The sequence below is a fragment of the Pelodiscus sinensis genome, chromosome 2 (assembly GCF_049634645.1).
Source record: "Pelodiscus sinensis isolate JC-2024 chromosome 2, ASM4963464v1, whole genome shotgun sequence".
NCBI lineage: Eukaryota > Metazoa > Chordata > Testudines > Trionychidae > Pelodiscus > Pelodiscus sinensis.
The window spans coordinates 95,876,057-95,888,966 of record NC_134712.1 but is presented as its reverse complement, the minus strand read 5'-3'; the positions used below and the strand labels follow the sequence as shown (position 1 = coordinate 95,888,966).

General features: G+C 40.5%; 1 protein-coding gene across 10 annotated transcripts in view; it reads right to left on the bottom strand.

The window, feature by feature from the left end:
* C2H18orf63 (chromosome 2 C18orf63 homolog) overlaps positions 1-12,910 on the bottom strand; it is a 48,157-nt gene that overhangs the window by 19,009 nt on the left and 16,238 nt on the right. For 9 of the 10 annotated variants that reach the window (XM_075921063.1, XM_025183815.2, XM_075921058.1 and 6 more), the window contains 8 exons: positions 12,013-12,069; positions 11,019-11,130; positions 8,861-8,902; positions 7,856-7,932; positions 5,646-5,755; positions 5,445-5,541; positions 5,234-5,319; positions 2,974-3,157 (listed from right to left, as the gene is read on the bottom strand). In XM_075921063.1, coding sequence (XP_075777178.1) covers positions 2,974-3,157; positions 5,234-5,319; positions 5,445-5,541; positions 5,646-5,755; positions 7,856-7,932; positions 8,861-8,902; positions 11,019-11,130; positions 12,013-12,069 — 765 coding nt within the window. The remainder of the gene's footprint in view (positions 1-2,973; positions 3,158-5,233; positions 5,320-5,444; positions 5,542-5,645; positions 5,756-7,855; positions 7,933-8,860; positions 8,903-11,018; positions 11,131-12,012; positions 12,070-12,910) is intronic. The other variant, XM_075921064.1, reaches the window with a different exon arrangement.

Sequence of the window (12,910 nt, the reverse complement as noted above, 5' to 3'; positions counted from 1 at the left end):
ATTGTATGGGTCCCGATTATGATAGGAGGAACGAGATGGCGAGTGCTCATAGCAATGAGACCTGCTATAAGACCTCCTGTAGGAGTGGTCAGGCGAATGCGGTGACAATGAGGGAGAGTAGGACCTCTATGGTAAGGGAGACGGTGAGGTGGAAAACTGGTGATGATAATGACGCTCCCTTTGATAATGCTGATCCCTTGGTGGCGTTAGGAATGGAGATGGAAGGCGCTCGCAGGAGGAGAATCTTCTAGGTGGTGACTGCCTAAGTGACTGAGGTGGCGGTGGCGAGGAGGGTGCTGGAGAAAATGTTGGAGAAGGGGAGCGTGGAGATGGACTCTGTGGTGTGTTGGCTGTAGCCTTCCTAGGCTGCTACCATCTCAGTGCCGATGTTGGTGCTGGACTGCCGCCCCAGTAGGTGGAGTTGCAGGCGCCGATGCCACACGGTCAGTTTGGTCTTCCGGGCTGCTCGGCACTGGAATTGGTGCCACGTGAGGCTCGGGGGGTGGGAGGGTCGGTGCCGCCCTTGGCGTCTGTGCCAGCGGTGCAGGTTTGGCTCGAGTGAAACTTGTCGGTGCCGATGGTGCCGACATGCCGCGAGCGGAGCTTGATGGTGCCGAAGATGTCAGTGACGATGAATGGCACGCGGTTGGCACCAAAGAGCCAGATTTCGCTGATTTGGACGGTGCTGTGCACACCATAGACATGCCTGAAGTGCCCAGTTTACTGCCAACGCTCAATCTGCCATGCGAAGTAGCAGGCAGAGAGTGAGTTGGAGACGGCTTACTCTTTCTTGGCAGGGCGGCAGTCGGAGAGGAAGCCCTTTTTTGTGGCTCTCTTGATGGCTACGTGGGGGGAGACAGATCCTTGAGGCTGAAGAGCCTTAATGAACAGGATCATTAAGCTGTAAGCTTAGAGCAGTGAGGGCATTTTTGTGGAACATGGCCCTTCCCTGAACAACGAAAACAGGAGGAGTGGCCATCCGAGGCAGGCATGGCCTCGCGGCAGGCCTCACATTTTTTGAATCCTGGTGAACCAGGCATTATTCTAATCTAACTTCAACTTTACTAAACTTAACTTTTAACTTTTTTTTTTTTAAAGAGGGAGAAGGTAATGAGTAAACAGGGAAGATAACAAACTTAGCAAGTAAGGTCAAGTAAACATATGGTAACTACTTTAAACTGTAACTTTTAACTTTAAAACGTTTTTTTTAAAACTAGGAACAGAAAGGAGAAGGTAAATATAAACTGGATCTGAACCAGAAATAAGAAACAAACTTGACTTCCTCACGAACAGAAGAGATCCAAGGAAAGAGGTTTCCACCATCTGCAGCCTGAAGCGATTCAGAAGAACTGGCTCAGACTGGACCGCACAGCGCGAAAAGGCATGAACGCTGCGAGACGCTCCCCACGCATGCGCAGTCTGGCAGAACTACTGCTGCAAAAAATCTCCATCCTGCGGCGCTGGGGCAAGCCCAAGACCTACAGTGGAGCACCCACGGGGATATCACTCGAAAAAGAACACCTATTATAAACAACATTGTGCCCATCTATATAAATCTACTATATATTTGAAAGAGTTTGTGCATCTGTTTGTCTATCTGCAAGTCTAATTGCTCAAGAACTCCTTCTAAATGGTAAGAGCTAGAAATACCAAATTTGGCATGCAACTTCTTCTGATCATAACTTAAAGCAAGGTAAAGCAAGGTGCCAGAACAATGGGATTTGTGTGGAATGTGAATGTTTTTTCTCAAACAGAAAGGGAGGGGCTGTGATAGCAAGGATACCTGAGAATGACCACAAGGAGGCAGCAAACAAGTGCACGCATGCTGCCTGGACAGCCCCACGGTGTAGGTGCTGGATGGGCAGCACAGCCCCTAATGGCCCAGGGGAGAGGTCCCCGCTGCCCCAGTGCAGCTGACGGCCACGCAGTTTGGCCCCCGCTGCCCCCAGTTACTAGCTGCCAACCAGGCAGCACAGTCCCTGCCAGCTGCTGGCCATCCTCATCCCGCCTTGATTCCTGCACTCTCATTCTCTCCCTTGAGCCACTCACACCTCTCAATCCCTCCCTTGACTCCTGCTCTACCTTCCGGGACACCATCCCTTTCTCTGACTCCTACACCCCCACCTCCTGCCATGAGCCCCTTCTCATTCTCAATCCTGCCTCCTGCACACTCACAACTCCAGCCCTGAGCCGCCCACAGCCCTAAGCCCCTGCCCTGATTGCTACACACACCCCATACTCTCTGCCCTGAAGGACCTGAACAACACCAGGAAAATCTTCTAGTCTACTATATATTTGAGAGTTTGTCTGTCAGTCTGTTCAAGAACTCCTAAATGGTAAGGCTAGGACTACCAAATTTGTTATATAGCTTCCTCTTATCATAACTTAAAGGAAGATATGGGTTTGGTTGTGCTAGGAAAATGGATGTGCCTGGAATGGGATGGCTTCTCAGAAAACCATACAGAAAAGAGACAGAATCACCAGGCAGATGAATGGGCCTGGCTGGGGGTGCCCTCTGCTCCATCCGGGACTGCTGTTAGCCCTGGGCTTCCCACCCCCAAGGCGCCTTTTAGGGAGGGCATGGGGGCTGAAGCTCACACTCACCTCCTGATTCATATGGGGACATTGCTGGCTGTTTCCCTTTGTCAGGCAGTGAGGAAGCACAGTTTGCTGCATTCCTCACTTTGGCTGCGGAGCATAGGGGACAGATGAACTTGGATCTGCCCTAGCCAGGGGATGTGCAGCCGTTCATTGGCTGTGCCCATTTGAGCTGCAGTGACCTTGAAAAGGTGCTTTTTATTATCCAGCCTGCATACTGAAGCCCTAGTCCCCACTCCACCCCAGAGCAATGATTCAAAATGAAGAATGTATGTTTTCATTTTATTTTCCAAAATACAAAAAATTAATTGAGTTAAGGATCCGAGCAATGACAGGTTAATCTTCTAGTACTAATATAAATATAAAACTTCTTACGTGCACGGGAGGCTTGATGAGCTCTTTTGTGGCATATAATGCTTTACTTGTCATTTTTACTGGAAATCCACATAGATGAGGAAGTTTGGACTTTAGGTCAGAAAGAAAAGAGTTTAATACACCTTCTAAATCTATTCTAGTAAAATATTGTACTGGTTGGCTTCTTATGCAATTTAATGGATATCTGAATAAGTGTTAAGGGCTATGCGAAATGGCTTTTAGAATTTTGATTATGAAATTGTTTATCCTTTTCTTGAGTCAAAACTTATAAACATATTAAAACTTCTTCAAAAGAAACAACTTTTTTTAAAAAACAAACAAACATGCTTTACTATTTTTACAGGGACCAAAATTGTAGTAGTTTTAATGAGCAGAGATATTTGAAAGTTTTGTCCCATTAGGCTAAATTAAACCATTTTCATTTCCATTGAGATGTACTTTATTACTTGGGCAGTCCCATTGTAATCAATGGGATATCTTGTTGAGAACGAGGTATTATTCAACGGATAGAAATTAGTTCTTTATTTGTGATATCCGCCTGGTTTTTCTTCATTTCCTTCTTCAGATATTTTAATTTTTTTCTCATTCAATAGCACAACCAAGTATGAATCTAGGTTTTTAGTCTTACTTTTTTATGAACATGTTTCTGAAATCAGAGTTTCCTAGTTAATTTAATTATGCTCTACTGGCAGTCATTTCAGCAGCAGCATAGGATATTCCATCAGCTAGAGCACTGGATTAGGAGTCAGAAGATCAGAAAGACATCTCCAGTTGTTCTGTTGAGCAACTCCATTAATCTCTCTGGGTATGTCTACACTACCCCACTAGTTCGAACTAGCGGGGTAATGTAGGCATACCGCACTTGCAAATGAAGCCCGGGATTTGAATTTCCCGGGCTTCATTTGCATAAGCGGGGAGCCGCCATTTTTAAATCCCCGCTGGTTCGAACCCCGTGTAGCGTGGCTACACGGGGCTCGAACTAGGTAGTTCGGACTAGGATTCCTAGTGTACCGAGGTGTACCGGTAGTTCGGAATAGGAATCCTAGTCCGAACTACCTAGTTCGAGCCCCGTGTTCTGTCTTCCATCTAGCCCAGTGTTCTGTCTTCCAACAGTGGCCAAGGCCAGATGCCCCACAGAGTGAACAGAACAGATAATCATCAGGTGATCCCTCTCCTGTCATCCACTTCCAGCCTCTGACAAACAGAGGCTAGGGACACCATTCCTACCCATCATAGCTAATAAGTATTGATGGACCTAACCTCCATGAATTTATCTAGTTTCCATGAATTTATCTTGCCTGCCATGAGTCTAAGGTACTGGACTAGATGACCTTTCAAGATCCCCTCTAGGCCTATGAGTCTATGAAATAGATTGAAGAAAAATTATTCTCTCAGGGTATGTCTACACTAGCCCCCTAGTTGGAACTAGGGTGGCTAATGTAGGCATTCGAACTTGCAAATGAAGCCCGGGATTTAAATATCCCAGGCTTCAGGGGCGGATATAGGGCAGGGTGAACGGGGCTGCCGTCCTGGGCCCCGTGCTTCAAAAAGCCCTGCGCATGCACCGTGGCGCCACCGAGCGTGCGCATGGCGTCACTGCGCATGCGCCGTGGCAAAGAGGGGCCCCGCGAAATTATGCTGCCCGGGGCCCCGCAAAACAGTCATCTGCCCCTACCAGGCTTCCTTTTCCTGCAATGAGATGTAACAGTTCATTCGAATTAAGGACTTAGTTCAGATTAACTTCTGACTGCTGCATGTAGCCGCGGGCAGTCAGTTCAAACAAAGTGGATTTAAAAATGACGCCTGCCCAGGAACTTGCAAATGAAGCCCGGGATATTTAAATCACGGGCTTCATTTGCAAGTTCGAATGCCTACATTAGCCAACCTAGTTCCAACTAGAGGGCTACTGTAGACATACCCTCAAAGATTTGGCATCCCAGCCCCTACAAGAGTTCCCAATCCATAACTCAGGGTCATTTAAGAAACATCTGCAGCAAAATAGGGAAGACCAGTTTTGACATTACTCGTTAACAATACAGAAGGACTGAACCAGATATTTTGGACCATATTTTCTGTTGACATAGCCTCAGACACTTCAATGTAATTACAATTACGGTGAATTTGCCCCTTTATTTGGATTAGAATTTAGATCTTGGCTAGCATGATATAGGAGAAGGTAATCTCTCTCTCAGACAGGCAGACACACACACACACACACACACAAATATATTATATATATATAAATATATATAAAGGATATGTAAAGAGTCGTTCCCCTATCAGTTTGAAATAAACACTGCAATATATTTTTGGCTCTCCATGGTCCTCTGGAAGGATATAACCATACTAAAAATAAAATATACACATATAAATGGAATGTTATTATAAACAATGGGATTAATACAAAAACATTCAAAACAGACAAAAAGGAAAAATAATGAAATTAAAAAAAATATCATATTTTTTCCTACCGTATTTTTCCAGTGCATCTGAAAGTCTTTGAATGAATGAAAAGGAGATTCTGGTGGAATAATATGGCTGATACTTATGATCTGACCCATTTTCATGCTATACAGTGGGAAAATGAAAACATAACGTTATACAACCCATAGCATAGTTGAAAAGTTTTTGGTAAACTGGTTATTTTTGCTGGAAATTAAATAGAATCTTACCTTGGCAAGACATAGCACCAGTTACTTAAAATGGAGTGCCTCTGAATGACTGTATTTTTATTGTTGTTAAATATTTCTAAGGTGTTTGCTGAAATGTCGAAGTCTTCCAGCTTCAAACATAAAAAAGCACTTTATTTTCAAACATTGCTTTATTCATGCAAAGTGAAAAAGGAACATGCAAAAGAGCTAATATACATTCAAATAGAACATTGAAATTTATACAGGAATATTAATTTATCAGTCATTGTAAACTGCTAATTTTAGAATATATTCACATCATCACATGTCTATTTCATATCATAGTCTATTTCAAACATTTAAAACTTAAACTTTTAAGAACTAGCTAAAGAACTATAAGACTTGAAGGCTGATAGGGCTTATTGGAAGTACTTTAATATGCAAGGATATGGGATCCAAAAAGGACTTGAAGCACAAAATAAATGTCCTCAGACTAAGAATATTCTTACTACTGCTGCAATGCTTTTAAATTCTATTCAGAAATCAACATAATCTACCGCTGGACCAGCTAGTGACAGTATCTCACCCTAATAATCAGGGAAGTAAAAGATCCCAGCAACACTGCTAAGAACCTATGTTTTTGCCTCTTGGAAAATCAAGAGAGGTTGAGCAGATATTCTGAGAGAACACATTCTGGAGCAAAAGCCAAAGACACTCTTTAGCCCAAGAAACATTCTGTTCTGACTCTGGTTTGTCAAGATTTGGATTGACCAATTGACAGAAAAGCCCTTTCTGTTGCTTTGTCTGTCTTCAAACACCAGCAAATTATGAACCAGTATAAGATTATACTGATTATTGATAATGAAACTACATCTTGTTAATTTCCATCATCAGTATGGCTGTGTCTACACTGCACCCCTTTTCCGGAAAAGGGATGCAGATTAGACACATCAGAATAGCAAAATCCGCGGGGGATTTAAATATCCCCCACGGCATTTGCATTAACATGGCTGCCGCTTTTTTCCGGCTTGGGGATAAGCCGGAGGAAAGCGCCAGTCTAAACGTGATTCCCTGGAAAATAAGCCCTTTTCCGGAGGATCTAAGAGATCCTTTGAAGTAGGAATAAGAGATCCTCCGGAAAAGGGCTTATTTTCCGGAGAATCACGTTTAGACTGGCGCTTTTCTCCAGCTTATCCCCAAGCCGGAAAAAAGCGGCAGCCATGTTAATGCAAATGCCGCGGGGGATATTTAAATCCCCCGCGAATTTTGCTATTCCGATGTGTCTAATCTGCATCCCTTTTCCGGAAAGGGGTGCAGTGTAGACACAGCCTATCTGTGTAAGGAAAGAAGTAACCAGGAATTGATACTCACTGTACCAGATCAGGTAAGGTGACATGGCTATCAGAGCTGACGCTAATTTCCTAATACTTGAAATATAGCTTCCTGCGATGTTTGCTACCCATGTTCATATCCAGAATGTCCCAAACTGCTCCCAATATTTTTGGGATATCACAAAGAAAATGGAGTAGGTTCTAAAGAACAGCTGTGGAACTTTTTTGATAGCTCTGATGGCTAGAAGTTGATTGATAGTTTGAATAAAAGATAGTACTCTAAGCTAGTACTGAATGAAAGTGAAAAAAGGATTATCTCCTGGAGAATATTATGGTATAAGGCAACCTGGTGGCATAAAGACATCTATCCATTGTAATCATCGTGCACAGTGTGTAGCCATTCTTCTATTCCACAGAGACAACTAAAGGGTCAGACACCTTGGTGTCAAACAGGGCTTTGATGTTTGTGGATGGTACGGTGCTTAAATCTCAATAGCTTCATCTGCCTTTATTTGCTGTGGATTCTTCCTCTTCTACAGAGGACTGTTCTGTAATACCTTTGCCTAGCAGCTGTATGTTTCATGTGAAAAATCTACTACTCTTGGGCAGATAATCCTATCAGCATGTGCTTCCCTTTTCCTATTTTCTCTGAAAGCCTCTTTCAGTAGTAACGGTGGTGACATCTCACAGCTCTGACATTCTGATTGGAATGACTATCAGACTTTCATGAATACAGCCATATCCAATAATACGTGGTATATATATTTAGTACGAGATGAGGATAAGTGAGTAGCATGATGGATATCCAATGGCAATTGAGAGTAAACATCTGGATACCGATATCCCAGATAAAATACAACCAATAAAAGAGAGAAAGTAGGATGAACAAAATTAGCTATAGAAATTAGAACTGTTCTGTACCTTGGGTGGTGGAAGTCGAATTGTGCAAGCCTCTACACTGATGCAAAGCTGGGTCTCTGACACATTGAGGTCCATAACTGAAATAAAATCTCAGTCACTCAGTCAGTCTCTCTCTCTCATTCATATATATATATATATATAAATAAATTATCCCTAAAGTGCAAAGGTAAAGCTAAGAGCTAAGATGCTTATTAAAAACAAACAAATCAACAAAAAAACCCAACCTTCCAAACATTATGCTCAGTGCAGCAGTATCGAAAGGTAAGATAATTCCTTATCATGTATAAAGCATTAATTATTTCAATTTTTAAAAGTCAAAGTAGGTATTCATTGACTAATTTCTAATATCAGTGACTAAATTTCACTTGTAAAAGATATGTGAACATATATAATTGCATACTTGTGTTCATGGTCATATGTCCAAATGGCCACTTGAATGCACAAATACGTATTTGTACAACCAATTGCCTGCTCCTGAAAATAATTTCCAGGCACAAACTTGAATGCCAATGATTTAAAATTTAGTTCCTAAAACTTATATTTGATGTATAGAAATAAAATAAACATATTTTCTATATATTTATACATAACACACTTAGTGTGTCCTAATGTTTTGAGAATTGTAAAAAGGTAGTTAATACTCATTTTATTTAACCTATTGCTATCAAACCTTCATACCACTTTCATGGTCTGAATGACATTTGCCTAAAATGAACTGTTACAGCCAGGTCTTTTCAACTGTGTATTTTACTCTATGGTCATAGGCTAAGATTAATACTTGTAGTAGAAAAAAACTTCTCTCTTACAAAAGTGAAATGTATTTAAAAATTGTCACATAATTTAAAGAACCATCTGCCAGCAGGCATCATATGACTGAAGTTATTTGTAGACAGCAAAATGAAAAGATATTGTGTTGATATACTAAGATCATAGAAGCTCTAGTAACATGATGTAGTCTTATTAAGTTCTAATATACTTAAAATATGAACACAATATTGTACTTACCAACAGCATTTTGCCGTCCCACATGAGACAAAAAATTGTTTCCTTAATAAAATAATACATATTATTTTTGTGAAACGTATTCATAAGGCAACTATAAGACTTTTATCTCAGAAATATTTTATGTAGTAGAAATGGAGAAAGTTTTCAGTTTGTGTTACAAAGTGGCTGTATAGTTTGTTGCTAACACAGAAGGAAAAACATGTATCAGTGAATTTTTCATTGAATTAGCAGTGGCATGTAAATCAACACAAATATGCATGAACGCAGATTATAAACATCTATATACATGATATCTCTCAATAAGGAATTTGCACACAGTAGTGTTTTTCATTAGGTAACAGTTAATAATACAAGTTCTATTACCCTGTGTGTGTGGAAGGAGAAGTTTGTCTGGACAAGTGGGAAAAAAATTTGGCTCTTTTAAGGTTGCTCCCCTCCTTCAAACTGAGGTGGGTAGAGAGAGGGACTTCTTACCTAAAATAGGACTGACCAGATAGGCTAAGGTAATTGTAAAGTAGGCCCCTTGTAAAGCAGGAAAGAAGTATATATATATCCTGTCCTGCCACACAGAATCCACTCTCATGGATCAGTAGCTCCCATCCATTGAACAAATGCAGAACAAGGTTTTCATGGTCTGTTTGGGGAATAAGCTAGTTGCCTTATTCAGGACTGAGAAGGAATTTTCCTCTTATCAGATTGGCTGGAGTAATGTGGTATTTTTCACTTTCCACATGCTGTCAGGACCTAATTGGGTTAGCCAGAAGTTAAAGTGGTTGGTAGCAGATGTTCAGTGAAGGTAATTATTCCACAGAGACTCTGGATTTCTGATTAACTGGAGTTGGAAGTAGATTTAGGGGAAGCCATCTCTTAAAGTAGTCGGGGAACAGGTTTGGGGCTCTTAATGTCTAGTACAGTGAGGAGACAACTAAAGGCACTGGGGTCCTAGGAATGTCTGCAACCAACTTTGGAGGAATGGAAGCTGATGGCAGTCATCCCCCAAACAGGTGGAAATGAGTGAAAAAGGAATATTAACCTACACTGTGCAAGTTACAGTAGAGTCTCGATTATCAGACCTAAATGGGACTGGAGGATAGTCGGATAGTGGAAATGTTGGACAATATGGAATACTAATAAAAAACATAGGTATAAATATATATAAACTCAATTTATTACTAATTTTAATGAAAAAATAAACATCAAACAAAAGTACGATTGCACTCATGTGTATGGTGTGGGTGCGCGGTGCTGATTGTGATTGGCTGTTGTATATGCTGCATTCATATTCATCAATTCGTCATGTCAGCGGGTGGCACGTGACAGCGGACAGCATGTCGGATAAAACGGAACGTCAGATAAGTGAAAGTCGGAAAATTGAGACTCTTTATTGCTAATAATTCCAAGATTAATTAAATTACTAAAGTCACAGCCTAAAAATCCACATTCCTCACCAATTCTTCAATATCTGGGACAAATACCTCAAGTTCAAAAGGAGAGCTGAATGCAAATATTGCCCTGTATTGTGCTTCATCCACCCAAACCAGCTGATAGATTAGAAGCAACCCCACAGCTACCTTGTGAGTGTCAGAAGACTAAGTTTTATTCTAAGTGATATTATGACATTAAAACCCAAATAGTGGCCTTGATTCCAATGAAGAGGGGACAATGGACAACAGAAGGGTAGTCTGTCTCAGAAGTACCAGTCGGTAAGAATAACATCTAGCCTAACAATACTTGGTAGAAAGGCATGGTCAGAAAGCACGTTACTTGTATATTTTGTAAGGGGAGTGTGCAACTTCAGTGCAACTGAAGTGTTTGTGATGAACAGCTGATTCTGAAAACTATTTACAGTATTTTCATAAATAATTGCTGATCTGCAAAGTATGATTTTGACATTAACTGAATATGCTTTGATCAATTTAAATGGTTATTCAATGAATTACACAAAGGAGAAGGGAGAGAGACCTCTTATACCTCCTAATATACCTTTTATATTAGTCATTAAAATTAAACTGGGGTTAAGAAATAATCATAGAAATACAAACAAAAATATAAAACTATTAATCAAAGAGTAGGCAGCATATGCATGGCAAATATAATTTAAAAATAATGAAGTACTGAAAGTCAAAGTGTCAGGATCTGACCCAGTTGAGTAAGATACCTTGTACCAACAGATGACCAGCCTTATTCCAGCTGGGGGCAAGTCTGGTTATAAGTGTGTAACAGAGACAGGATTGAAGGATGGCTGGGCCAACTCTTTCTGGTGCCTCAATCTATTAATATTAACCAAGGGGAAAAGAAAATGTTCACATAATTATTTAAGTACGATTTTAAACCCATCAAATCAAGGTTTTATAAAAGATAATCATTATGTAATTTTAAGCCACATTCTGAAAGATGCTGAGTATCTGTACCATACCCTCTATTTTACTTGGAAACTGTAACACATTTGAGCCCCTCAGGATCTGGCCGTTTACATTTTAGTGGACACCAACATTAGGGTGCATTCTAATGTATTCTGTTTTTTTGAGGGTCAGCAGGTTTTGGGAAAAGGAATTAATGAATCAGTAATATACAGTACTTTTTCACTGGATATTGTTTATATCTCATTCCAAACTCTAACCAGTGATTTCCAACATGTGTACATATCAAAACCTGTCATGTGTACATATCAAAGCCTGTCTAGCCCAAGATCGGGGATGTTTTTGATGAAATCACAAGTTAGATTGAAGAAAATAACTGCGTTGACATAATATACTTAGACATCAACAAAGCATGTGACTCAGTACCATATGACAATCCGTTAAAAATAACATTACACAAAATTAATGTATCCTATATTAAATACTACATTAACCGTTTCTGAAAGTCCACAGCCAGACATGCAAATGAAAACATTTTATCATAGGCAATACAGAAAAAAAGAATCATAATATACATTGCAAACACAAAACAAAAACAGGTCATGGACAGGGTTTCACAAAGTTTTATATACTTTGCATTATTTGGTATTGTAAGTCAATCCTGTAAGACATGGCATACACTTTTTGTGCAAAATGGAAAAGCACTATGAAAGGTCACTTTCAGGTACTGCAATTACAAGTATTGGCAACAATGAACAAGTCTAACAGTGAATAGTGTCAAGAGTCACTTACTGTAGCACCATGTTTCTCTATATAAGCCTGGCATTTTCCTGTTTTGTAAAAAGATATCTAAACAAAAACAAACAAAAAACAAAAATATTATCTGGAGTATTCAACAAATAATTACTGGTGAAGCCTTACCCACTAACCATTCTTCTAGAGCCAAGTCCTTCATAACTTAATTTGTGGATATTATTGGTGGGTTTTTATATTATTACAGAGCCTCAAAGCCCTAGTCATGGATGAGGACCCCACGATGACAGAGTTTCTAACAAAATTGCTCTGAAACTACCTAAGTTGTCCTGAAGTGGGACTGGTGACTTGAAAAAAAATCCACAATGGACCCTGGATAGGTGCTGTTGGTCTCTTCTCTGGCAGATAACTCCATTCTCAAGGTAAGATAGAAAAAGCTATTTTTCTTTGTCCCTAACCAATCACCAAAATAAAACATTTAATTAATGCAGTTGGATGAATATATAGTCCCACAGGGTTGGATCTAGGTTTTGGTGCAGCGCTGTGCAATTCAGAACATGCAGGGTACCTTTATATTACCCCCATTATCACCACCAAAACCACAGGTTCTGAGGATCTCATGTTGCTGTAGAAGGAAGAGAGAATTTTAAAAATTGTCTGGTATTTATATAGGAAGAAAAAATTACAATTTAAGTTACATGGAAAAGTTTTTAGCAATGTCCATTTCAATGTTTGCTGTTTAGAAACAACAATTATGTTTTACTAGCAACATGATCCAGTGTGGCTCAGGTCCTTATGGAGGGGAACAGAGCAGGGGACTGGGAAGTGCAGGAGTCAGGGCAGGTGCTTGGAAATTTGGGGACTCGGGGCAAAAGACTGGGTGTGTGTAGGGGGTGCAGGAGTTAGGGTTAGGAGCTGAGGAGAGGCTCAGGGCAAG